The sequence below is a fragment of the Cynocephalus volans genome, chromosome 2, assembly GCF_027409185.1.
Source record: "Cynocephalus volans isolate mCynVol1 chromosome 2, mCynVol1.pri, whole genome shotgun sequence".
Classification (NCBI taxonomy): domain Eukaryota; kingdom Metazoa; phylum Chordata; class Mammalia; order Dermoptera; family Cynocephalidae; genus Cynocephalus; species Cynocephalus volans.
The window spans coordinates 209,353,358-209,381,092 of NC_084461.1; the positions used below are offsets into that span (position 1 = coordinate 209,353,358).

Consider the following 27,735-nt stretch of genomic DNA (forward strand, 5'->3'; position numbering starts at 1 on the left):
GAGCCTCCCGGGGCGTCCGGGCTTCAGTGAGGCGGCGGCGGCGGCGCCAGTAAGGAGAGCGGTCGGCGGCCTCCTTTCGTAACGTTACTGGGTGAAGCGGCATCTGTGAGGTGGTGTCCATCATGGTAAGCGCGGCCGGGTACGGGTCGGAAGCTGGGGTCTGGGGCCGGAGCCCTAGCTAGGGCCCGACGGGGCGGGACGGCACGGCTGCGGAGATGCCGAGTCACCTCGGGCCTGAGCCATTCCCATCTGGGGAGCTTCGGGCACGAGCCAGACCCTTGACCATGAATCGCCTCTGTTCGTCTCCGCTTGTCCAGGGGGCAAGGTTCTCACTCCTTCTCAGCTGGACTTGAGCTCCTTGAGGGTGAAAAGGAACCTTCTATGTTTGTGTCCACCCATGGGTCTTCCAAGTGCTAGACGCGCAACAGGTGTCCATAAACAAAGTTAACTGGAAGGTTGTTGGAGGTGGGGAGCAGAATCAGGCGCTCCGCAGGGAGAATCCTTAGGGGACATCCCCGTGGGCGGGGACACCTAGCTCTTCCCCCGGTTCCGCGAGCTCTGTGCCTGCGGGTTCATTCCTTCGGTTGTATGTACCTGCAGTCCTTCATCACACTTCATCCTCTTTAATCCCTGCAATCCCCTTGGAGGCAAGGACGGTTACTGTTTTAATTATGAGAAAATTAAGGTTTCAGAGATAGTTTACGGGAGGTCACAAAAGTGAGTGAAGGTTTAAAGCCAAGTCTGTCTGTCTGCAAAGCTGTCTCATTACCACTATACAGTATTGCCTCCCTAGATATTGCTCTAAGTGTGTCATTGTCAAATCATATTTCTGTTCCCAAGTTCGTCCGCTTAACAGGCACTGAATTCCTGATATGTGCTAGACAGTGTATAAGGCATCCAGGTTATGAAGGAAAGTAAGATGTGGGGTTAAAGCAGGAAGGGAGGGGCAGGAGGTCAGGTTCATGGGTGAATTGGAGGCAGGTTGTTTTTGTTTTTCTTTATTTTTCTTTTTGGAGGCAGGTTGTTAAGGGTGTTGCAAACTTCGTTAGTGTTTTCTTTCGTGTGCAAAGACAAGAAATGGCTTAGATGGAGTGGTATAGTGAGAGATTCTCAGCGGAGTCCCCCAGTCCTCTGGCATCTCCATCTAGAACCACTGTTTCATGTGTTTTGCTTCTGGCCAAGATTTAGTTGAACAAAATTTTGCTGCTTAAGAGAAGAAAGAGAGATAAAAGATTGAAAACCGCTGTGCTAGAGTTCCAGAGAGTGAAGAACCATCTAAGATTTTAAGCTGAAGCATGCTATACTTGTATTTCAGGAAAATGACTGATTCAGCGTGCTAATTTTGGAATTGCTAGTAAAGTGCTTTGTCAGTAGGTGACTTTCCCTGTACTTAATGTATATTTGGGATCAAGTCAAGAAATATTTGTCTATTATGAGATTTTTTTTAAATTGTGGTGAAAAACACAAGTTTTACCATCTTAACCATTTTTAAATGTGCAGTTCAGCAGTGTTGAGTGTATTCACATTGTTGTGCAATGGATCTCCAGAACTTTTTCATTTTGCAAAAGTGAAACTCTATTCCTATTAAACGATAACTCTTCATTTCTCCCTCCCCACAGCCCTTAGCAATCACCATTCCACTTTCTGTCTCTATGAATTTGACTACTCTCACTACCTCATATAAGTGGACTTATACAATAAGTCCTTTTGTGACTAGCTGATTTCATTTAGCATAATGTCATCATATCTGTGATATATCGTGTAGTAAGATTTCCTTTTTGGGGGGGCTGGCTGGTAACAGGATCCGAACCCATGACCTTGATATTATAAAGCTGCTCTCTAACCAACTAAGCTAACCGGCCAGCCCTTCCTTCTTAAGACTTAATAATATTCCATTGTATGTATTACCACATTTTGTTTACTTGTCAGTGAACGTTTGGGTTTCTTCCATCTTTTGGCTATTGTTAATATGAGTGTGAACACAGGTGTACAAATATCTCTTCGAGATCCTGCTTTCAATGCTTTTGGATATGTACCCTATCATGAGATTTTATATTCTCTTTTTGAACATCATAGTAATTGCAGTACTTTGAGAAGACTCCAAATGGATATGTAAGATGTTTGCTAAGCTTTTCTTAGTCGACAGTTTAAGAGCTGGGATCTTACCTTTTTAATGGCACCGTGTGTTGGCTTTGCTTATTGACAGGGAGGAGGAAGCACCACGTTATAGCACAACATGTGTGCCTACTCTGCTGTGAGAGCACTGGAAGGGCACTAGCCTTGACCCATGGCAGAGCAGGGGAGGCTTCCTGGAGAAAGAAAAGGATGGTAATTGGAAGCCAGGGGAACAGGTATAAACACTGGGCACCTGCTCTCCCCGATACCAGGAATGTCTTCCCTGTTTTCAGCCTGGCTCCCTCTCATGGCATTCAGGTCTCTGTGCAGAGTCCCTTCCTGACCACCTGTTTAAAATAGCTTTTCCAGGAACAGTCTGCCCCCTTATTCTGCTTCTTGTCTTCAGAACCACCTGACACATATGCATTTTCTTTGGCTTATGTCTTTTCTTGAATGTCAGCTCCACCAGGGCAAAGGTAGTATCTCTTTTGTTGGCGAACGAACATCACTAGAGTGATGTTTCCTTAGTGCTCACATCAGAGCCTGGCAGATAGTAGGCACGCAATAAAGATGTTTTTCAATTAATAAATGTTTTTTAAGTTAATGATAATAGGAAAAGTGTTCCAGGCAGAGGAACTAACCCAGACAGGAGCATGGGAGGTTTAGGAGACTTGTGGGACTGTCAGTAGCAAGTCTCTGTGAGGTATGCAAGAGGTTCAGCCTTGATCCCAAGGATGGAGGGTAGCCCAGAAAGAGGTGAAGGACAGACGTGGCATGGCCAGTTTTATATTTTAGTAAGGTTACACTTTCTAAAAATAGTGGAGACTAGATTTGAGGATGAGTCTGGGAGTGGCAGAAAGGATTTGAGGTTCATTGTGCTATCCAGGAAGGCAGAATGCTCATGTTAATCAAGATTTCCGTACATTGAGTTGTTTGAAGACGTTTAGCAACATCAATTACCCTGATGCATTTTGGCTTTTGGCATGAAGAAATGAACCTTTGTTCTAACTTCAGCATTTCTTTCTTCCTTCTAGTTCTCTTTCAACATGTTTGACCACCCGATACCCCGCGTCTTCCAGAACCGCTTCTCCACGCAGTACCGCTGCTTCTCCGTGTCCATGCTAGCAGGGCCTAATGACAGGTCAGATGTGGAGAAAGGCGGGAAGAGTATGTGCTTGTTTTTATTTTGAATAGTAACCTTTCCTGCCCTAACTCTGCAATGCTTTTTAGCCTTCAACAGTCCTTACTTGCATGTGGCAACCAGAAGTTAACATTCCAGTAAAAATGTTTCTCGTCCCAGATTTGCTGATTGGGGGTGGGGTGCTAATTATGATTAGATTAATGGCTGGTAGCCATTCATTTCCCCAAAAGAAATTCTATCAAGAAAGATTCTTTAAGATAATTATGAAATTCTGGCTACCCTAAACATACTGTTTAAAACTTTTTTAGGGTAGATAGAAACTGCATACTGCCTTTGAACTGCCCTTTTTATTTAATTTTTTTTAATATTTCTTAAATATTCTTTCCACAGTAATTATGCCACCCTCGGCCCTTGATCAACTCAGTAAGTACTTTTTAAGTGACTTGAAAACTTTGGTAGTATAAATATGGATGCCAGGAATCGTCATGAGCTCCTCAGTATATCCAGACACAGGCTTCCTTTGTCACCATCTGGTCTTGAATTGTCCCTGGAGGGCCCATGCTGGGCGGGGAGAACTGGACCAGGAGTGCTTGGGTATGGAGTTGTGCTGTCCAGGCCAGAGCCACTCAGCTTCACTACTACCCTGGGCACTTCAGGTCCCTCCTCTGTGAAGGGACTCCACTTCCCTCCCTGACCCCACTCCCTCCTAGCTCATCTCAGTATTCCATCAGGATTAAAGGAAGGTACAAGTAATAACTGCTTTGCACAGTGCCGGGGCAGTTGGCTGGACTCACTAAGTTTTCTCCTAAAGGACAGGTGTGCGCTTCAAAGGAGGATGCTGCAAGGCAGATTTCTCATCTCCTCACTGAGCTTCTTTCCTGAGCTCCATACCCACTTTTCTAACCACCCCCACCCACCACCCACCGCCCCCTGTACCATTGCATCCTCAGCAAATCAAAATCTGAACTATTATCTTCTGCCCCAGAAATTGCTCCTCTAGCCAGGCTCCTGCCTCTATTAGAAGGGAGAAAGGCCCAGAGGTGTGAGAGCAGCCACACTCTTCCTGTCTTTCCCTGGCCCTTTATCCCTTGACAGCAATCTGGAAACCCCATGCCCCAGTCCCACACCATCTAGACAAAGAAAACCTCAATCATGGACAACCTCAACCACAGATGCAGTCATTGCCTTTCAAGACCTGGAGGTGTTTCCATTGTGGATTCCTTCTGTGTGAGGCAGGAGACTGGAGGCTAGCCAGGGAGGCATGGTGGAGTCATGTGGCGAACAGGCACTGGCTCTGGTGTCACTCGGCCCAGGTTTTGAATCTTGCCCAGCCTGACTAGACTAGTGACTTGGCCTCTCTGAACCTCAGTGTCTTCTTTTTTTAAAAAAAGAGATGACCAGTAAGGGGATCTTAACCCTTGACTTGGTGTTGTCAGCACCATGCTCTCCCAAGTGAGCTAACTGGCCATCCCTATACAGGGATCCAAACCCATGGCCTTGGTGTTATCAGCACCACACTCTCCCAAGTGAGCCACGGGATGGCCCCTCAGTGTCTTCTTTAAGTGGGGACATTCACAGTGCCTGTGCATCAGAGCTGCTATAGAGAGTGTGTGTGTGTGTGTGTGTGTGTGTGTGTGTGTGTGTGTGTGTGTGTGTGTGTGTGTGTGTGTGTGTGTGTGTGTGTGTGTGTGTGTGTGTGTGTGTGTGTGTGTGTGTGTGTGAACAACCCAAGCCCATCTGATGCCAGCCACAGTGGGAAGATGCCCCATGAGCCAGCACCAGCTGCAGCCATACCCAATGGAGGTCTCAATTCAGCCAGCAGGTCAATAGAGCCGTGGGCTTCACGGCCCTCACCCAGACCCCGTCATTACAGAGGAGAGATAGGCATCAGAGTACTTTCTTTTGGAGTGAGCTTACCCAGGAGCCAGGCACCAGGTGACCCTAGGTACAAGTGTCCAGAAGAGACTCAGGGACTAGATCAATGGAGTTTAGATCAGATCAAACCCATTGTTCAAACATTGGAGTGATGGAAGAAACCCTTTTTGTCCAAATAAAATTTATAGGGAGTCCTAATTTATGAAATACAGAGTCTCTGCTCTGGTTGGAGGAGATGAGGGAGTGGCAGAGGGCTTGAGAGCCCGAAGGCACTTATCTAAATCACAGAATGTTGTTTGAGAATCAGTGGACAGAGGAACATTGGAGTCTCTTCCAGTTGCAACAATCTTGAATCCTTGGCTGGACCCCAATCTGGTTTATCCCAGACAAGCTGCGGGTCAGCTCCGTGGCTCTATAGCTGGGAGGTGCCCTGAAGATGGAGGGCCTGGCCTCTGGGCCCTTGGCCCCTGCACTGCCAGCATCAGAGTCGTCCTTGGTGATAGGAGGGAGCACCATCCCCACTGCACCTCCACTGTGAACTGCTGCTTCCAGAGGTTCTTCTGTGTAGCCTCCTGCCCAAGTACTTCCCTTGATTTGCTTTAGCAGAATTTTTTGGGAGATCCCAAATGGAGTCTGCTTTACCTCCAAATGCTAAATGGGACTTCTGTTGATATCTTCACCTAAACCGACAAGCTAAAGTCTGATTGAGTTCCCAGACTTCAGCCAGCAGCCTGGATTTGAATCCCAGCGGCACCATTCTTGAGCTGTATGATCTTGGGCATGTTACTTAACCTTCATGCCTTCGTTTCCCCATCGAGAAAAAGGAAATAATGATGGTACCTACCTGACTGTTCTGGGAAGATTGAGCAAGGACTTGGTACGCAGCAAACACCATCACTACCATCAGTACCTTCTCAGATCCATCCCCCAGGGCCCCAGGGCCCCTGGGCTTTCCTATCTCATATCGCCAGCCCCTCCTTTCTGTGCCCCTGTACCTCCTGAAAAAACATGCTAGCAACCCTGTTTGCCTGCCTTCTACTCTCCATGCAGCCCTCACCTTGTGGAGCACCAGAGTGAGGGCAGGCACCATGTTGTGACCCTGCTGAGAGCCCACACTGTCCACTGGGCCCGGAGTTGCTCTTCCTCTCCATGCCTGTGCTTACGCTTCCTCCTTTGCCTGGATTGCCCTCCCCTGGCCTGCCCGCCCAGCCACCAGCTGGAGAACTGGGCCTATGCAGGCCCAGAGCCCTTCCCAGTGGCCCTGCCCCCTCCTTTGCACAGCACCTGAAGCATCTGGGTGTGCTTGTTTTCTCTCACCTTTCTAACTAGAAACCTTTGAGGCCAGGGATTTTGTCTAGTGCATAGTTGGCACTTAAGTTATTTATGAATAAATGAACGAACATGGCACTTTTTAAAATTGTGATTTCAGAAGCTGGCCGGTTAGCTCAGTTGGTTAGAGCACAGTGTTATAACACCAAGGTCAAAGGTTTAGATCTCCATACTGGGCAGCTGCCAAAAAATAAGAATGAAAAATAAACAAAAAATTGTGGTTTCAGAAAATCACAAGTCTATCCTAGAGCTGCATCATAGAGCCACCAGGCACTCACAAGCTCCACTTCTGGGCCGTGCACTGTGCTCTTGCAGGGGGTGACACATCCCTGCTTCAAGGAGGGTGTGGAGTCTGCTTGGTGCGGGGGGGCAGATACTCAAGTCAGCATGCCTGCACTGGGGCAAGGCTGCAGAGTGCAGCAAGGAGGCTCCTTCCAGGGGAGGGCGTTGGGTGGATGGGGTTTCTCTCTCTTCACAGGAGTCATGCCTCACAACCTCTCTCTCTTTCTTCAGGCCGGCTTAACATTACCTATCCCATGCTGTTCAAACTGACCAATAAGAATTCAGACCGCATGACACACTGTGGTGTGCTGGAGTTTGTGGCTGACGAGGGCATCTGCTACCTCCCACACTGGGTGAGTGGGGCTGTCGAGGTCTCTGGGGAGTCTGTGCCCCTCAGTCTGTCACAGGGTGGGGGATCTTGTAGGCAGGGATGTTCCCCAGGGTGTGTGTGCAGGCTCAAGAGTCCTGCCCCCAGAGCAGAGTGGCCTGGCTCCTCCTCCCTCAATGTCTTCGTCTGACCTGACCCTTCAACAGGGAGGGGATCTGGGACAGTGCACTGTGCCTTAAACATTATGCTTGGCTGTGGACATATGCATTGTGACCATTTGTCCTATGGGGTCAGCCTTTGCTTTGACACTTGCTCAACTAGTTGTCCATAAACCACAGCCTTACTGTTTATCTGTAATTCCTGAGTTAGGTTTTTTTTAAAATAATGAAGCAAAGGATATTTTTGAAGTGGTTTAGTAAATATAGTGTTTTAGATTTTTTTTTTAATTAAATCATAATTGATTATACATATTTTTGGGATTCAATATTGACATATGTTGATCGAGTCAATATCACTAGTATGTATATTGTTATAAATCATACTTATTCTTTATGGCCCTTGTCCAGTCTCTCCCTATCCCCCTCTCCCTCATGCCTCCCACCACTGATGACCCTAGATTTCTTCTCTCCCTCTGAAAGAGTAATGGTTACTCTGTTGTATCTTGCCTAGATGATCTGTCCAATGCTGAAAGGTGTGTTCAGGTCCCCCAATATTATCATAGAGCAGATGCTTCTTCTGTCACTCTGGAATGGCATTTGTGGAGAGATCCTGTTCTTTTCTTTGGTCTCTGCTGGTGACTCTCCTTTTGTCAATGCACTGCAGTGGCTGGCGGACCATCTGCATGATGGCTGTGATGTCAAGCCACTTTTGCAGCAGCCATGGTTACTGTGGTGGCTGTGGTGGGCCAGCCACATGGAGGTGATGTTTTTGGCATACTCCTTGGTGCTGGTGGTGTGCCTGGTTGTTGGGGGGTGGGGGTCCGGTCCCTGGCTTGATGCCCCGGACCCCTGGGTGGGGCCCCAAGGCTCTGGTGGTGTGCCTGGTTGTGGGGGAGGTCCGGTCCCCTGCTCAATGCCCCAGTCCCCTGCTCAATGCTCTGGGCCCCTGGGCGGATCCCCAAGGCACTGGCGGTATGCCTGGATGTGGGCAGGGGGGTCCGGTCTCTGGCTCCATGCCCCAGGCCCCTGGGCAGGCCCTGAGGCGCTGGCAGTGTGCATGGTTGTAGGCAGGTGGCCTGGTCCTGGCTCAATGCCTCAGGTCCCCTGGCAGGCCCTGAGGTGCTGGTGGTGTGCCTGGGCCAGAACTAAGTTTTTGTCCTTTGTTTACTTCTAAAACGGGAACTTCCTGTGGGAACCAGTACTTGAGCTGTGTTGTTAAGCCAAATTGCTGCTTTGCTGCTGTTTCCCTAGGGAAGACTTTTTGTGCAGCTCAGGGTTTAATGGTTGACCTTATAGGTACTTCCAGCTCTCCAGAGACTGGGTGCACCTGGGTTGTGTAGAAACTCTGATCTGGGCCTGAATCTTTTCATCAAACTTCACCCCATGCAATTCTGCATTCCCGACCAGTCTCCTCTGAGTGTTCCTGTGCTGACTGAGGGATGGATCGGCTGTCCTTGCTGTGTCCCAGTGTTCTCCTGGTGGGCCCATCTCCCCCACTGCCATGCTCAAATGCTTCCCATGGGATGGGCCCTGCACCAGTCCCTTGTGATGATTCACTGGCCTCTGAATGGCTCCCCTTTTTCAGCTGTTCTGGCTCCTCACTCCTGCATAGGTCCACGGGAACCCTATTAGTGGTCTTGCTGTCCTGGGGGCCACCAAGGCCCTCTTCTCCCCTGCCACCTCCAAGGAACTCCATCCAAAGGGCACAGCTGCAGCTTCTGCCAGCTCCTGCTCCATGTGCTCGGCAGCTCCAACCTTAAAGAGGCCACGCACAAAATGGTCAGAGTGGTTTTTGATTTCTCTCATCACAGCTTCTCCCACCTTCATGCACTCCATAGGTTTCTCCTCCTCTTCCCCTGACCTCCAGCGGCCCCAACTCGGGTGTTGTTACATTTTTATAGTTGTGAATTGGTTGATTTGTGGGAGTATTGTGAAACACCCTCCTGGCAAGAATGCACTTACATGCCACTCATGCAGAAAAGGGCAGTTTATTCACTCCAGCTGGCCAGCGACCGTCTCCTAAGGAGCAACCAAGGGAGAATGGCCCCAGGCCTTGGTCTTGTGGGGTTTTTAAGGGCAAAAACCACATCCCATTGGCACATGGGTGTGTCCAGGTGCACAAAGCAAGCTAGGTAGCTAGGTTACAGAAGCCAAGAATGAGCCATTAGAGCAGTCAGGCATACAAATTTTCATTGTTTGTGGCTCCTGTTCCCATGTAATAGTTCACTGTGTATGGCTCCTGTTTCTGTGCAACAGTTTTTGTTTCTAAAAGAAGGTCAACCGTTTCTCACGCAGAACGGGGGTAGTCTGCAGGTCAGATGGGGTAAAATGGAGTTCCTTAGGTTAAGCAAGCAATTCTACAGAAGCAGATAGTGTACGTTATGGGGGTGTAGGGAGCTCTATTTCAGGAGAGAGTGATGCTGGGGACTGTCTGTTCCACCATCTTGACCAGAACTCCCCAGTTTTTTAGATTATTATAGTGTCATCTCCCCCACCCCTGGGCACACGTGTGTTTTTAGATGCTGTAACTGTCTTCCTAAGGTACTCAACTTAGCTACCACAGGAAAGATGCCTTCCTTCTTATATTCAGGTGTTCTCCATTTGTGTAAAGTTGACAGACATCATTGCAGACCTGGGTACAGATATCAAGGGTGCCAGAGCCACTAGAGCTTGACTGGGGGCTGAACACCTCAGAGAGGGAAACAGAACCACACCACCACTTTAGGGAGGAGCCATCAGCAGGGAGAGTTCACAGGTGGCCACAGGGCCTGCTTGACTCCCTTTTCCCCCCTCCCCAACCAAATCATCCCTTCACAAACGGGTGGCCGCAGGGCCTGCTTGGCTCCCTCTTCCCCGCTCTGCAACCAAATCCTCCTTTCTCCCCAGTGCCGAAGTGCTTAGCTTTACAGAGCCCATGGAGGAAAGCATGTGTCCTTCTCTTTGTGGTTTAATCATGTCAGGTATACTGAGAGACCCCTGGAATGCTGGGCTGGGAACACACAGAAGTGCTCCCTCACCTGCCACACCTGAGTCCCTGTTGCCACTGGGGAGATGTCTGAAGCACAGCCGCCTCTCCTGCTGGTTCCCTGTCACGGTGATCACTGAACTTTCAAAATGGGTGGCCTGAACTCTTGTTTTCTGAGATGAAACACAAATAGGAGTTCTAACGGTTGTTTCCCTCCTGCAGCAAGTGACCTTGCCCATGCCACTGTGGAGGTAGCCATCCTCTTCAGCCTGAGTCCCAGAACCCTTTCATGAGTGCGGGGCCTGGCCAGCTTCTGCCCCATGGGGCCCCTGCCCTCGCACCACCCCTCCTGCCACCTGGCCTCTCCCGTGCTGCCTCCTCTTCTCCTGCCCTCCCCAGCATTTGCCCCCCAGTGCCCTACTGTCCATGTGTGTGTGTCTGCAGGTGCCTTCTCAGGGGCACGAGGCCATGTCTTGTTTGTCTGGTAGAGTGCCTGGCCACTGAAGCTTCACTGGGTGGCTGAAGTGTCAAGCAGTGACTACTTTCTCAGTCTCCTCTGCTCTGCAGAAGCCCTTCTGTGGCTCACCTGGAGAGGTGAGAAAGGAGGTGGGGCATCATCTGCTGACCCAGATCTCCATCCTTGCATGGGCCACCTACTAGTACTGGGACACCTGCTGGGTGCTTGTTGTCCCATGTGTGCTTTGTGGTGCCACACAGGGACAACCAGGCATGGAGCCAGGTCTCAGCTCCTCCAGCCTCCTCACTGACCTCAGGCTCTTCCAACAGCCCATTCCTCGCCTTGAGCCCTGGTCTGACTGTGTCTTCTGCCTCTCTGCCTCCTGCCTCCTAAGGCTGTGTCCTGCCTGTGGCTGAGGTAGCCACCCCTCCTTCCTTGGCCAGGCTTCCCTCAGGCCTTGCTCTATGTGTGCCTCAGGGCTTCTTGCCAGCAGCTATCCTCCTTCCCTCACTGACAGATTTCCCAGATAAGTCTGCACTCTTGGCCTCTGGCAGGCTGACTCACCCTTAGAGCATCACTCCCCAGGGCTGCAGAACCCCTGGTTATCAAAGCCAGCTGCCTCCATCCTGCTGCGCCTGCCTATGGCGTCTGGTGGAGTGACCGCCCCTGTGTTCCTGTCGTTCCCAATCTGATTCTCAGGGTCTCTGTGGGCTCATCCCAGGGCCTGGGCCTGGCCTCCCTTCCAGGTACAGCCACTGCCTCTTAGCGTGCCTCCCTCTCCAGACCCCTGTTTCTTGGCCTGTCACAGTCATCTCCTAACTGCCACCCTAGGTGAAGCATTGTCAAAGGGACCTGATGCCTGGGATTCACTTCAGGGCAGTCCAGTGTGGGATGGGGCCAGGAGTGGAGCACCAACAGATGAAACGAGACAGTCTGTGACTTAATTACTGTGGGCTGGATGTGTGGAGGCTCACTCATGCAGTTCTCTCTACTTGTGTACTTTTTGATGTTCTCTTTAAGGTTTAAAATTTTAAAAAGCAAAGTTCCATTCCAGGACACACAGAGTTTCTCCTTCCTGACCTGGCCTCCTTGCCCTTGACCCACGTCTTGGCTGCCCTATAGTGTCCTGGGTCCCCCATGCCAGGTGCTCAAGGGCTTTGCTCGTCTCTTTCTGTCTTCTCAGCCATCATCTACCTTGCTGGGTGGTTTAATAGAAGAGTGTGAGGGCTTTTTTGTCAGTTTTTCATAGCAGTTTCTTACACTTCTGCAGCAGCCATCTCTGGGGTCTCATCACCAACCTGTGGCCTCAGCTGTGGCGGGCCGTTCCATGGGAGGTCAGCCTCGCCTTGTTATCTTCCCACCTCAAGTGTGGCTCTGCTTGCCCCAGGGCCTTGTAAGCTGCTTGTGGGACAGCTTGTAAACATGGGGGGTGAGCACCCTGAAAGGCCTGGAGCTGGTGGTCGGTCCGGGAGGCCTGGCAGAGATGCACTCACCCTGCTGGCTACAGCAGCACCCAAAGCAGCCCTTTATTGGCTTTCATCCTCCCACGTGTTTCTCTCGCTTGATTTTTTTTTTCCTCCTTTTTACATCATATCACAGTTAAATTACCTGTCCTTGTTGCAGGCTCCTTCTTACAGGGACCCAAGTAAGACTTTGGCCTGCCCAGTGTATGGGTAGTGGCGGTCATGGTGGCCACTTAATTTCCAGGAGTCTCACGTAAACTCTACCTTTCAGATGATGCAGAATTTGCTGTTGGAAGAAGGGGGCCTGGTCCAGGTAGAGAGTGTCAATCTCCAGGTGGCCACATACTCCAAGTTCCAGCCTCAGAGCCCTGACTTCCTGGACATCACCAACCCTAAAGCCGTGTATCCTTTTGAAATAAGAAGGGTTCTTCTAAACAAATGTGGGTTATGCTGACAGTTGTTCAACAGTGAACATTTTGTTGAACCTATTCCTACTTTGGGGACCACACGTCTGTTTGTGATTGAAGTTGTGGTTTGAGAATAATGGCTTTCAGCCAGCAGGTCCACTTGGCCCTGGCCAAGTGCACTGGATTCTCTGTGGGCCTTCTGTGGTCACTTTCCAGACACTCCCTGGAGGCCAGAGTGGAGCCCTTTTTTCAGTCAGACTGTGTCACCTGGCTCACAGCCCAGGTTGTACAGTATGTCCAGTGGAAGGAGTAGACTGGTCATCTGCCTTCACACCTCAGCTCAGCTGTGAACTAGCCAGTCAACCTCACTATGCATCCAGGCTTAGGGCACAGTCACTCTAAGCCAGTGTGCATTTTCTTTCAGCAAGCAGAAAGCAAAAATTTTTAGGTTCTGGTGATTTTATTTTCTCTTCTGAACTTAAGCCAGATGCGTGTGTTTCTAATGTAAGGAAGTGGCCAGTGTGGGTGGGGGACATGCTGTGTGTGGACTGTGAATGAGATCTCTAGTTCAGTGGCCACAATTTGGCTCGTTGAGATCATGGTGTAAGGTGGTCACTCCATTCTATTTATTTTGAAAAATGAAAGCTTGAAAAGCAGTTGAACAACATGGGCAGGTAGAAAGTAAAAACAAAAGCTGCTCCCTCCCCACCTGCCCACTCTCCCCAGACCCTTTCTCACTAACAAGCTGCTGCTGGTCATTTCCTGGATGTGGCTGGGCCGTGTTAGGTCCTTTACTCACATGTGTTGAGCCCCCTGCTGGCCGGGTCCTGGAGGACCGGGGTGTGTTAGGCACTCCTCCCACAGCATGGCCAGAAGTGGAGGCTTCCTGTCCCACAGGTTAACTCGTGCTTCAGAACTCTGACCTGGATGTACTTGTTTGGCCGTGAGTAACCAGAAGTGGGGACCTGCTTTCATGGCTGTAGCTCCTTCTGATTTTCTCTGGATTTTTACTTGCATTGCATTGCAGACTTAATTACTTTCAGAGGCTGTGTCTGTCAGCTTAGTTGTTAGTATGTGGAGAAAGGGTGTCACTTTCTTCAGCTGAGAGTCAGCCCAGTGCTCCTGGTCTGGCTGACAGTCTGGATGAAGACAGTGTTAGCACAGAGCAGAGAAGGTGGAGGGCTTGTGCCACCGCAGGCCCCAGAACACACAGGCATGTGGTGAGTCAGTTCTGCCATCAGAGGCTGAGTGGTCCGAGTCTGGCTTCTCCAGCCATGGCAATGGAGGGCAGAGCACTTCCTCTCTTCACAGGATCACCGGGAGGAGTTGAGGATAGGGCACCCCTGCAATGTGGTATTTCATGTGCAGGGGCAAAGAAAAACAGCCTGCCACACAAAGCAGTTTTCACAAAGCTCTCACCACAAAGCTCTCACCATTCTGGAAAGCCATTGATCAAGAGAAGCGAAGCTAGGCAGCCTCACTCTTTCACCCTCTGACTTGGACTCTGAGATTCTTGCCAGGATGTGCCATATCACATTGGCAATTCTGGAGCCATGTTTTATGTTTGACCTTTTCATGTAAAATTATTCCGTAAATTGATGAGGATGACATGGTTAAAATATTCAGTGTGAATAGATATTTCTTTGTCTAGGCATTTGGGTTATGCAGTTTTTAAAAATGTATTATTATTTGCTGTTATGAGAAGGGCTTGCTGGTTACTTTTTCCTTTTTAATTTTGAATTTGAGTTTTAGAACATACCCCTAAAATTGGGTTACGAGCCCAAAAGAAACAGCAAAAGTATAAATGAAAGCATCTCTGATTTTGAGGAACATTTGAAGGGACCTATGATTGATTCATTCAATCTTTTTTCTTTTTTCAAATCAACTTTATTGAGGTATAATTTACATAAATAAAATGCACACGATTTGGCCAGCTTGACATATGTCAAATTACATGGGAATACTCACATAACCACAACATTTCATCTTCCCAAAAGGTCCTTTCCTACCAGTTGCCACCCAGTCCTTGGCATCAGCCTCCTCTCAGCTGCTTGCCATCCTGTTTCTTTCTCGGGGTTTCATGTGAGTGGAATCTTCCTACCTTTTGTGGCTGGTTCTTTCTATCAGCATGTCATTTGTGAGATTCACCATGTTATTTTGTGTCAGGAGTTTCTACCTTCTTATTGCTAATTAATATTCCATTGTATTAAAGCTACGTGTTTTTACTACAAGCACAGTACACTCTGTCTACATAATGGTAATCACCTAACCCCTCATGAAAACTTGTTTCAGATTTAAGGTATCCATCTTGCCATGTTGCCTTGACAGTGTGTCTGCAGATTGGAAAATGCATTGAGAAATTTTGCCTGTCTTACCACTGGGGATGTGATTGCCATCAACTACAATGAGAAGGTGAGCCCAATACAGTGCAGGTCTCACCTAACGAGCCACCTGTGCAGGGTCCATTCTGGTGCTAGACGGGGGCTTCTTTTTAAGCAGGGTATGCCTGGATCTTATCACCTAATTATTGCCTACTGTTTGCTTTTTTCGGCCCATGGCTCACTCGGGAGAGTGTGGTGCTGATAATACCAAGGCCACAGGTTCGGATCCCATATAGGAATGGCCAGTTAGCTCACTGGGTAAGTGTGGTGCTGACAACACCAAGTCAAGGGTTAAGATCCCCTTACCGGTCATCTTTTATAAAAAAAAATAATAAAAAAATAAAAAATAAATCTTCCTGCATTCATATCTAAAGCCATAATTCATTCAGCAACTCTGTTTTGGGGATTGATTTCATTTATAGGTGAATCTGCTTAGTGTTGTTATGCTTGTTAATTATACCTCTGTACTATGGCAGCTAGGCTGCTGATTTTGCCTCAATTCAAAAGATCTTCTCTGAACCTATAATCTGAGCAAATCCTTTTGCTGGGCTGTAGTGACACAGAAATAAACCAGCCTGGGTCCTTCTCCTGGCAACACCCTCCCTTAGAAGCAGACAGGCTTATGTGGAGCTGGCACTGCAGTGGGGCCAAGTGCTATGGGACACCTGGGGACAGTGACTCTTCGGGTCACCTCTCCTTCTTATGGGAGCCCATGTCCTCCTCCTCCTGTTTTCTTTAGGTTTTTCCTTAGCAGCTCCTCTGGGCTTGACCCTTCCTGACATAGGTCTTTCAAGTCTAAATACCTCTTACATTCATCCATGACTCCTGCTTCATAGGTGTCTGGATGTGGACAATTTAGCTGTAAAGTGAAATGACAGATAAGTCCCACAAAATTCAAGATAGCATCCACTCTCCTATTGTTTGTGGAAACATGTCTGAGGGAGGAGGTAATAGTTGGCAATCCTGCTGTTAGGCTGTTCTACCACAGGCATGGAGTGCAGTGATGTGTGTGACCCCATCCACCGTGGCAGTTGGTGAGTGACCCTCATGGAGCTACTGCCAGGGCTGTACTCTGGTGTTCAGGAGTGAGCCCGGCTTGCCTTGGCTTTCCTTGAGGCCATGATGAGCTCCTTCTCAACACTCTCCTGTCACCTTGGACACTATGGCCCTCACGGCTGTGTCACAGGAGCCTGTGGTTCAGCCATTTCCTCCCTCACTGTCAGTGTAGGGATCCAGCTTATTCTTTGGCAGTTTCCTTATTTGAGGCATCTCATACTGATAGTCTTTGTTTTGCATAAGTTAATAATACTAAATATTACTCTTAAATTGATGATAAAAAGTACTGCTGATATTTTGCACTATAAGGGAGGGTAGGTTAGTATGCATAGAATTGAAATGCAGTTTTGAACATCAATTTTTGGAAATATAGAATACTAGATAATCTAAAGGACTGTTTTGATAAAACCCAGTTAAATCAGGATAAAACTTAGATTATTAATGTATTGTTGGGCTTACAAAAAATATAGGAAGTTTTCAAGAATCTCTGAGCAGGGTTGCCCTGAGACCAAACAGCCATACCAGTCTTTAATGGAAGATCTGAATCAGAGACTTCCACATTGAACTAGGACCCTTAAAGGAGCCAAAATAGACACAGAGGTGGGTATCGTCCTTATTCCACGAGAAGTGAACCCAGATTCTCTCTGTAAAAAGCACCCCAGTATAGTTAAGCACTTGGGATTGCTATTGATTGAACAAACAGGAACTTGTAATAAAACCACCAGACACACAAAGCAGAGACAACAAAAGCAGATTTTTTTTTTTAAAAGATGACCAGTAAGAGGATCTTAACCCTTGACTCTTGGTGTTGTCAGCACCACACTCTCCCAAGTGAGCTAACCAGCCATCCCTATATAGGGATCCAAACCCATGGCCTTGGTGTTATCAGCACCACACTCTCCCAAGTGAGCCACGGGCCAGCCCTGACAAAAGCAGATTTAGATCACTAAGGAAATCAGTATTGGAATTTTCAGGTACAAATATAAAATAATTATATGTACAAATATAAAATAATTATATATAAAGTGTTCAAAAGACATAAAAAATGGAATCCTCAAATTTAGCAAGCATCAAAAGGCTATCAAAAGTAACCAGGAAAATTTTGAAAAACAGTCAAAGAGTTAATAGTTGAAAAAGTTAATGAAATGAAAGATAAATCTGGGGAAATAACTTAGAATTCTGCATAGAAGAGCAAGGAGATGGAACAAATGAGAGATTGAGATGTTGAAGATACCAAGAAAGTCAAACACACTCAATGCAAATCCCAGTAGGAGAGAACGAGGAGTGGCAATATTCTGAAGAGATAATATCTGAAATTGATTTAGACTTGGTGTAATATATAACAAACAGGATAAGCTACAGATAGAAAATATGAAATGCAGAGAGGTAAATAGAGAGAAAAGACAGTGCTTACAGAATAACAGCAAGTAGTGGGGCCTTTGAATAGCAGCAGTTACAACCAAAATAAACTATCACCAAAGTCTTCTTTAAAGAACGAGAGCAAAATAAAAATATTTTCAGATAAACAAAATCTGGAAGTTTATTTACCAATAGAACTTTAAAACCTTTCCTATATTTTAGGAATAAGCATTATCCTAGAAGGAAAGCAAGAGAACTGGGGAACAAATAAATTGGCATCTGTGAAGCCAGGGGAAATGTTGGCATGTAAAGCAGTAATAATATTTAAACTGTAAAGCTTAAAGTATGACAGCTCAATTACTGGAAAAGAGTATGTCTTTAGAGAGAATTGTTTAGGATTAAAATGTTCTCTATTTACAGTTAAGTAAAGTTAAATCAATAAAAAAGGTAACTGAAAACTACATACATATTGAATGTTTAGAAATAGTTTTAAATGATTGTCTTAGATGAAGCAGAAATTTTAAAAGATGTGACTATGAAAAATTTTATACCAGTAAACAAGGCAACTTATTCAAAGTTGATAAATTCTTTCCTAGAAAAGCATAACTGAAATTTGACTCAAAAAAAAAAACTAATTAAAAAAAAAAAATTATTTAAGTAATCCTATAACCAGTCAAGAAATTCAGTCAGGAAAATCTCATTCTTTGATTACCAAAACCAGACAAAGATAGTAGGAGAAAGGTAAATTACAGGTCAGTCTCACTCATGGACACAGATTTAAAGAGTGTAGATAAAATATTTATGAACAGAATCTAGTTATATATAAGGAAGATAATAGATGGTAGCTGAGTGTTATAAAGCTTTAATAATTAAGATGCAGCATGGCGTTGGTGCTGGAATAGACAAGTAGGCCAGTGGAACAAAGCCTCATATATGAAGAATCTTGATGCACCACTGAGGTAGCATTGATGTCACCAAGCAAAAGAGATATTCTGGTGGGGAAAGGGGGCTAGAATATTGATTATTCTTCTGAAGAAAAACCAAAGTGGTTTCCTAACCCACACCATAGTCAAAAATAAATTGCAAATGAATAAACTATATGGTATATGCATACAGTGGAATATTATTCAGCCTTTAAAGGGAAGGAAATTCTGACATACAACATGGATGAACCTTGAGGACATTATGCTCGATGAAATAGGCCAGACATAAAGTGACAAATAGTGTATGATTCCATTTATATAAGGTACGTAGAGTAGTCAAATTCACAGAGACAGAAAGTAGAATGGTGGTTGCCAGAGGAGGAAGGGAGGAGGAAATTGAGAATGACCTATGAGTACGTGGCCACAGTTCTAGTCCCAGTGTACACCAGGGGATCTGGTGTGTGCTATGTCTTGCTCTTGTGCAAGAGGACCACATGTCAGTCAAGGGGACTGGAAATTTTAAAAAGTGGTCCTTCACAGGTAGTTTAAAGAGTGCTACTCCCAAAAAGAAAAGTGGCTCCATAGTAAGAAATGTGTTTGATACCATGACAATACATAAAACTAAATGAAAATGTCTCAAGAGTGTTCTTACATGTAGTATATTCTAGTATTTCTAGTATACCGTCTTCCAATTTTTTTCTTTTCCAGTTCTCCTTGCAACCCAGTTAGTTTTATGACCCACTCATTGGTTGTGTCCTGCAGTTTGAAAAAACACTGTAGATAAATGTGAGCACATACCTCAGGAGACAAATACATGAATGTCCATGGCAACATTGTTAGCAATAGCAAAATGATTGGAAACAGCTGGGATATTGAGTGGATAAATTGTGATACATCCACACAATGACACATATATTTTCTATTCCTTCTCTATTAAATAATTAAAAATAGACTGGGCCCTGTTTAGGTTTTTTTTTAATGGTGGGACTATTCAGACTGTTTAAAATGATTGTAAACGCAGACAGACATACTCTAGGTAAAAAGAAAGAACCTGAAATGTGTAGGAAAAAGTAGATGGGGCCATTTTTTATGCATGTTTTTTACATCAGTGAGATTGTCCTAGAGAGATTGTCCTAGACACATGGCAACATACTGTTTTCTTTTCCTGTTGGCCGCATAGCATTACATTATGTAACTCTATAATTTATTTATATGTGAGCAAATATAATTCATTTAACCTGTCTATTGATAGGCATTTTGGATATATGCTATTATTAGCATTGTTTGAATGAGCAGTCTTAGAATTTTCTCCTTGGATACTTAGCTAATTATTTATTTAGAATAAATTGCTAGAAGTGAACTTTCTGGATTAAAGGTTGTTGGCATCTTTTGTGATTTGATGCATAACTACCTTGTCTAATTTGAGCCACATGTAGGGAATAGCATCGGTTAAGTGACATGGCCTCCACGGCAGCATTGTCACAGCATGAGATAGGGCTAGAGGATGGTGTTGTAGGTATGAATAATGTGCCCAAAGGAGCCAGGTAGAGAACCACAGTAACATGGATGGTGATAGCCCCCAATAAGTGCCACAAAACTGTCCAGCTGTTTTCTGTGTTCTTACTACAGATCTACGAACTGCGGGTGATGGAGACCAAACCTGACAAGGCTGTGTCCATTATCGAGTGTGACATGAATGTGCGTGTCTTTGTCCAGTTACAGTGATCTTCTGTCCCTGGAAGCCAGGGTCCCAGGAGGGTGTCACACAGCTCCTGGTACTATTTGGGTGAAGAGGAAGATGTGTCAGAACATCATGAGGAAGCCACTGACCTGTGATCCATCTCAGGGCCAGTGGGGGTGGCAGAGTTTGACACCAGTGCTGAGATGGCTAAATCCACAGTCAGATCAGACCTGCCAACGAGTGAATATTCTTAAGAGCCAAGGAAGCCTCCTCGGCCTCCTGAGTAGGAATAAACTATTGATATACACAGAATCCTGGATGGATCTCTAGGGAACGATGCTGAGCAAAAAAGGCCAGTCTCAAAAGAGTACATGGTTTATGTAACATTCTTAAAGTGACAAAACTTTATTTTTTTTATTTTTATTTTTTTAAAAGATGACCGGTAAGGGGATCTTAACCCTTGGCTTGGTGTTGTCAGCACCACGCTCAGCCAGTGAGTGAACCAGCCATCCCTATATAGGATCCAAACCCATGCCCTTGGTGTTATCAGCACCACACTCTCCCTGAGTGAGCCATGGGCCGGCCCGAAAAGTGACAAAACTCTAGAAATGGAAGACAGATTAGTGACTGCCAGAGCTTGGGGCTGGTGGAAAAGGCTAGGAGGCAGCTGGGTTCAGTTATAAAAGGACAACTGCTGTAGTTAGGGTTGGAACCATTCAGTATCTTGACCATGGTGTATACACAGACCTACATGGTGATAAAATTGCATAGAACTAAATACACACATACAAATGAGTACATGTAAAACCGGGATATCTGAATAAGAGCGTGGGTTGTGCCAATGTTGATATCCTGGCAGTGGTAAAATGTTAACCATTGGGAAAACTGGGCAAAATGTACTGGGCATCTTTTGGTATTGTTTCTTACAACTACATGTGAATCTACACTTGTCTCTTTAAAAACAAAAAAGATAAGGAAGCCAAGTGTCTCAGAATTTTACTTTTCATCTTGAGAACACAGGTAGACTTTGATGCTCCCCTGGGCTACAAAGAACCTGAAAGACAAATCCAGCACGAGGAGTCGACAGTAAGTCATTTCTCCCAACCGCTCTACGTTTGCCCTGTTTTGTAACGTTGCTTCTTTGAGTTCCTGACAGCGGACTTGTGCTTGGCCTCTGCTGGTGCCCCTGTTTCTCTTCCAGTCGTTTTCCCAGGAGGACAGTGTGTCCTAGCCTTCAGGGGATGGGGGCAGCAAAAAAATAGGAGGTTCAAGGGAAAAACCGGGCACCCCTGCTGAGAGGCTCACCTCCTGGTTTTTTGTCTCCCTGTCAGGAAAGCGAAGCTGACCACGGCGGCTATGCTGGAGAGCTGGGCTTCCGTGTGAGTACCAGGCCACACATCTTAATTGCTGTGCCCTCTGCTGCATTGACCAGGGTATTCACTGCAAGCTGTCCTCTGTGATGATCTGTGGATGTCAGCAGGGATTGGGCTTCTGGGTATTCATGCACATGCAAATCTGACACTGTCTTGGTTACCAAACCATTTCACATCCACTTTCTCCTGGAATCCTCCCAACAGTCCTGTAAGGCAGCCCCAACATTTTCTTTTTTTTTTTTTTTTTTTTTTTTTTTTTTTTTTTTGTCGTTTTTTCGTGACTGGCACTCAGCCAGTGAGTGCACCGGTCGGTCCTATATAGGATCCGAACCCGCGGCGGGAGCGTCGCCGCGCTGCCAGCGCAGCACTCTACCAAGTGCGCCACGGGCTCGGCCCGACATTTTCTTTTTTTTTAAAAAAAAATTTCTAACCTACCAAAAAGCTTTAATAGTACAGCAGATACACATATACCCTTCCTTTAGGTTCACCAAACATTACCACATTTGCTTTATCTCTCTCTAAAAGCACATCCTCTTTTTGCTTTGCCTGCACCATTTGAAAGTAAGTTGCAGATATGCCCCTTAGCATGGCTGCTGGCCAGACTCCCTGGGAAACAGGTGGAGGTGGCTCGTGTGTGGGCACTGGGGTGCCGGGAGGCAGCTGAGGGGGCAGAACTGGACAGACAAGAAGCTGAGCAATGGAGCAGTCACAACAGGGGCCTTAGCCCACCCACAGGGGCTGGAGTGGGTGGCCTGCAGAGGCCAGGACCAGGTTGCCAATGGGCCAGGTGGGTCTTTTCAGCTTAGGGCAGTCCCCTGATGGGCTGGGCAGAGAGCTCTCAGCTGCCAGCACACCAGCAGCTGCAGAGTGAGGGCTTCAGTCCTGAGAGGTTCTGGGCAGTGCCCCTGGACCACATCCCTGTAGTGGTCTCTGAGCAAAGGGCACGTGTGTGCTTCCTCTGGGAGCTCAGCGAATGACTCACCTGCTTGCCTGTCTAGGCCTTCTCCGGCTCCGGGAATAGACTGGATGGAAAGAAGAAAGGGGTAGAGCCCAGCCCTTCCCCAATTAAGCCCGGAGACATTAAAAGGTGGGTCTGTGCTGGCTGTGCTCTACCGAATGCTTTGTCATTGTCCAGGGAGGGTCTGCACCAGCCCCCTAGGGTAGGGCAGCCTCCCTCTAGCTCTAGAGACGAAGCCTGAGTCATCAGGCTAGAGGGTAGACTAAAATTTCTGCCTGCCCTCCTTAGTGGAGCGGGGGACACAACATTGTTGGGTCCAGGGACTCTCACAGCAGATCTTCCTCTGGTGGTCATCAGAGCAGGGGCAGGTGTCTACCATTGCTGTGTGTTTGTGAGAGCAGGAGAATTCTGGAGAAGGGGTTTTTAACCCATTCTCAGGGAAGGAAGTGAGGGTGTAGCCCATTCAGGGGGATCTTTGAGGCTCAGGACAGAGGCCATGAGGACCTCTCACGCCTCCAGATGACCCCTTACCGCAGGCCAGACCCAGAATCAGCAGCCTCCACCCCACGTCCAGTGTTTATGCCAAACCAGGAAACCAGTTGCCTCCTGTTGCCCTGCTGAATGGATGCTGGGGAGCTCCCGAGGGCTGGCCCAAGGCCCAAGTGGGGTACAGCAGCATACCCTAGCAAGTCGCCAAGAGGGCACTTACTGTCTTTTCTGCTTTCCTTCCTCTTTCAAGAATGAATTTTAGTCCCTTTTCTTTATCATTTCTCCCTGTCTCTCTTCTTTACAGAGGAATTCCCAATTACGAATTTAAACTTGGTAAGATTACTTTCATCAGAAATTCACGTCCACTGGTCAAAAAGGTTGAAGAGGTAGGTTTATTTTATTGGTAATGAGAAGTTTCTTTTGTTAGTGATGACTGGGATTCTTACCATTCTGAACAGGGGTGTTCTGTTATATTTTCTCCCATTCCTGGGGGCCCTCCTCTCCCTGATCACCTTTCCTTTAGAGCCTATGTTGGGGGTGTGCAGCCGAGGCCTTGTAGCATGAGGGTTAGGAGCCCTGTCCTGCTCTGGGGCCAACTCCAGGCTCTGCCACCAAAGAGTTGGGTGCCATGGGTGGGCCTCATCTTTGTTTGCTTACTTCTCACAGCTTGAGCTTCTAGTCTCTGGGCAGCACCTTCTAGCTGAGCAGGATTGTTGTAGGATAGGGGAAGGTAAGGGCTGGGCGTCCTGCAGACATGGGCACTTTGAGGCGTGTGGGTGGGCCCAGCAGGTACTTGGCACCAAGTGGTGCTCGGTGTGTGGTGGAGTTGTTGGGTGGGCGTCCTGGGTGTAGGCTCACTTGCTTCTGAGAATATCCCAGAGACCAAGCTTGCCCCCAAATCACAAGGGGTATAAGAGGCAGCAGCATTTGGGCACCCATGTTTAGGCCTATCTACCAATGTCACCACTGCCCTGGCATCACCTAGCGATGTTGATCAACACTTTAATCCCTGCAACAGCCTCATGAGGTGACTGCTGCAATCGTCTGTGTTTGTGCAGATGCATGCATGAAGGCAGAGGGTAGTGAGGGTGCCTGGGACCAGGTGTAGAGCTCCTGACCACTGCACAGCCCACCTCAGTGCCACCACACACTGCAGGTGATCTCTACTGAGACATCAAGAAAGCGGGACTCCTTGGCTCTGGGGTATTCCCCTGTGACAGGAAGGGAGGGCTGCAGCAGGGAGCAGGCTGAGTTAGCAAAGGGGTACTTCTGGCTTGTGGGAATTTAAGGTTCTGGGAATTGACTCATAAAATGCAGCACATTCTACCCAGATTGCCTGCTGCACCAGCACCTACCTGCAGCTGGAATGCAGTCACCTGTGTGTGATGTGTATTTCTAGAACACCAGTACTAAAGACATATCATCACTTCCTGGTTCCTTTTTTTTCAAAGGATCTGACCCTTGGGGATCCAGGAGTAGGGTAGAGGGCAGAGGTTTAGGATGGGCTGCTAGATGGGACCAGTCACTGGCTACCTCCACAGCTGGCCCCTCCTGACTACTGAACTCTTCCTCTGTAGCAGTAGGGGTGATTGGGGACAGAGGCCATTGTGCTGTCTGTACACCATGGCCTTACTCATAGCTACTCCTGGCCCAAATGTTCCTGCAGTTGACACAGTATTGGGGACCTCAACTCCAACTCATGCTTAATAGGAAATTTGGTCCCCAATCAGACCTCACCGTTCATCTCCTCTTTAAGGTCCCATCCAGGCCTTTGCCAGCTACAAAGGCAGGCTAAAGCTAGGACTCAGACCTAAGGCCTTAGTGTGGGGCGTCCTCCAGGCTGACCTGTGGCATGACTGTTGTCATTTCCAAAAGGGAGGTTGAGGCTGCAGACTGAGATTTTCAAAAGGGAGGTTGAGGCTGCAGGCGCAGCCACATCTGTTATGTCCCTAAAGAAACACTGAAGAAGTGTCTGATTAGGGATGGAACTGAAGACATATTTAGCTGTACTCCATCCTGCTGCACCACTGAAGCTGTGGTAAGAGGTAATGAGGTAGAAAATACAGGGGAAGGAGAGACAACTCAAACAAGACTTTGAAAGCCCCAGGGCAGGACAAGTGGTAACTGACTTGATAGGCCATGGAAAGCTGACTGGAAATGTTATTTTTGGGTGATGAAGTTATGGGTGGTTTTTCTATTTGGCAGAGCCAAGAGGCAGTTTGGCGTAGAGCTCTCAAAAGGCACCTCTAGAAAGGGGGAGCGAAACTGGAACACCTGTTACAAAGCAATTAAAGCTACAGCACCCTCCTTCCCCTCACCCCGCTGGGGTTGTGAACCCTCCCTGCACCCACCCCCCACCCCACCCCCGCAAAGGGAAGGCTGGAGGCGTCACAGAAGTCTAGACTGGGGCCATTGGGCACAGTGAATAGCAGGACCAAATTAAAAGAGAATGAGTGACAGTTTGCATCCTAAATGTTGATGCCCTTAGTGTTCTTCCTCTGTTTGGCCCCTGAACACTGGCAGCTGGGCTTGCTTGTTGCAGTTGGAGTTGGAGGAGATTTCTCTGGACTGTCTGATGAGCCCAAGAAAAAAGACCTGAAGATACTGACAAACAGCAGGGTTCCCTATGGAATATCCCAACCAGCTTACCCCAGAGTGAAGACCATAGTCAGAAAGCTTCCATTTCTAATGTCCAAATGATAAGAGTTGAGAAAAGAGCGACCAGAAAAACCAAAGGAGCAGAAATTATCAGAGAAATAACTTCCCCAAACTGAAGGGCACCAGTTTCCAGAAAAGAAGGGCCTACTGAGTTCCAGAAGAGTGAGTGAAAATAGCCCCATGTTGAGATGAAGGAAAGATCCTCAGGCTTCCAGAGAGAACAGAGGTTTCAACATTGATCAAGAAGGGCATCATCATCTTAGCAGGACACACTCAAGAAGCTAGAAGATAGTGGAGCACTGTCTTCAAAATTCTGAGAGGAAATTTTTCTGACCTAAAATTCTATACCCAATTCATGGACTGAATTGTATTCCCCCCACCCCCACAAATTTCATGTTAAAGCCCTAACCCACAGTACCTCAGAATGTGACTGTATTTGGAGATAGGGCCTTTAAAATCACTGATTAAGTTAAAATGAGGCCATTAGGGTGTACCTAATCCAGTCTGACTGGTGTCCTTCTAATAAGGAAATTTGGACACAGAAGAAAGGCAATGTGAGGACACAGCAAGAAGGCATCCATCTGCAAGTGAAGGAGAGAGGCCTCAGTGGAAACCAAACCTGCTGACGCCTTGATATTGCAGTTCCAGCCTCCAGCAGAACTGTGAGAAATAAATTTCCTCTGTTTGGGCCGTGCAGTCTATGATATTTTGTATGGTAGCCATAACAGACTAACACACCAGCCAACCTATCAATGAAACATGAGAGTAGAAAAACAGTAGTTTCAGACACATAGGATCTCACAAAAAGATATTCCTCGTGCACCCTTTTTCGGGAAGCTGCTGGAAGATTTACTGCGCTAAAATGAAGGAATAAAGTAGAAATGCGAAAGCCCTAGGATCCAGGAAATAGGGAGTCCCCACCACCATGTACAGCACCTAGAGAATAGCCAGGAGGGGTAGGGCAGGCCGAAGCTTCAGGAGACACACACTCTTCAAGCAGATGAAATTAGTGGGTCACCTGCTGTGATCAATATATGAAGAAGAGGTACTGACACCAGGGCAAATGGAAGGCTGTGCAGGAAAGGAAGACTGAATGACTCAGCTGTGACTCCCGTTTACATGATTGTCACCACCACACGCTAAATGGGCCCACTGCAGTAGGTGGAGGTGTTGGTTACTCAGTGTTTGTGTTGGAAATTGCAGAATCCTCTTCTTCCTTGGAAGAAAGAAGATAGGACCTCAGACTAACCAGCAATAAAAGCATGTGGAAAAATACCTGCTGTTTTCAAGAGTTGGGAAAAAACAAGCCCTCCTTCTGCTGGTGGGAGAATAGCTTGGTAGAATGTTTCTGAGGGTTGATTAGTCTCTCTATATTAAAAGCTTTTAAAAATATGTACACTCTTTTATCCAGAAATTCCACTTCTGGGAAAAATCAGAGCTGTAGGGAAACACATTAAGCTTCTTGCCACAGCAATTTAAAATATCACAAACCTGTAAATAACAGGAATGTCCAATGGTAGAGAACTGTTTCTCCCATGTGATGGAATTCTCTGTAGCCTTTGGTGTGTACTAGTTAAGCAATTCATTAGCTTTAGACTTAAGAATTAAGTGGGAAAACCATTTATATAAGCATTACAGAAAGGTGACTGGAAATGTTACTTTTGAGTGGTGAAGTTATGGGTGATTTTTCTATTTGGTGTATATTTTATATTTTTTACATTGAAAATGGCTATTCTGTGAAAAGATATACATTCAACCTGAGAATAAAGATTGTGGTACGGTCATAATTGTGATTCCATAGTTTCATTTTTCAGTGCAATAAATTATGATTTATATTTATATTTCAGAAATATTTCTTTTTTTTTTTTTTTTTTGCGGCTGACCAGTAAGGGGATCTGAACCCTTGACCTTGGTTTTACCAACACCACACTCTGACCAACTGAGCTAACCGGCTACCCTGCAGACGTTTCTTATTACAAACAATGTGAAAGTAAGGGAAATGGGTGGATGGTTCACAAGTCTACAGAATAAGGCGTTTATTATACACTTCTAGGGAGTTTCTGAAAATTGTATTTTATCTTCATACCTAGGATGAAGCTGGAGGCAGATTCGTCGCTTTCTCTGGAGAAGGACAGTCATTGCGTAAAAAAGGAAGAAAGCCATAAGTGGGGACTATTGGCTGACTGGAAAATAAAAGAATCGATTGCAACACATTGGCTTTTAGTTACTGGCTCTGACAGGGATTAAACTCATCAGAGAAAGCTCTATTACTTAAGGTTTGTTTAGAGTTACCTAAGAATTATGAAGTGTGACCTGGAAGTGAAGCAGCAGGACTTC

At 46.7% G+C, this 27,735-nt stretch overlaps 1 protein-coding gene across 2 annotated transcripts; it reads left to right on the top strand.

Annotated features, from left to right (window-relative positions):
* On the top strand, positions 1–27,607 carry UFD1 (ubiquitin recognition factor in ER associated degradation 1). 2 transcript variants are annotated; one of them, XM_063086554.1, is made up of 12 exons: positions 1–125; positions 3,150–3,282; positions 3,647–3,679; positions 6,974–7,095; positions 12,385–12,515; positions 14,860–14,932; positions 19,869–19,937; positions 20,941–21,006; positions 21,252–21,299; positions 22,292–22,380; positions 23,045–23,126; positions 27,489–27,607. In XM_063086554.1, the coding sequence occupies exons 1-12, from the start codon at positions 123–125 to the stop codon at positions 27,561–27,563; spliced, it is 924 nt and encodes a 307-aa protein (XP_062942624.1). In that variant the 5' UTR covers positions 1–122; the 3' UTR covers positions 27,564–27,607. The 2 variants fall into 2 exon arrangements, with proteins under 2 accessions (XP_062942624.1, XP_062942626.1); XM_063086556.1 differs by lacking the exon at positions 1–125 and having other exon boundaries at positions 3,204–3,256.
* The last annotated feature ends 128 nt before the right edge of the window (positions 27,608–27,735 follow it).

Coding starts and splice junctions, on each gene's coding strand:
- UFD1 (XM_063086554.1), top strand. Junction 7,096..12,384: donor TCTGCTACCTCCCACACTGG/GTGAGTGGGGCT, acceptor TCTACCTTTCAG/ATGATGCAGAATTTGCTGTT. Junction 12,516..14,859: donor ATCACCAACCCTAAAGCCGT/GTATCCTTTTGA, acceptor GTGTGTCTGCAG/ATTGGAAAATGCATTGAGAA.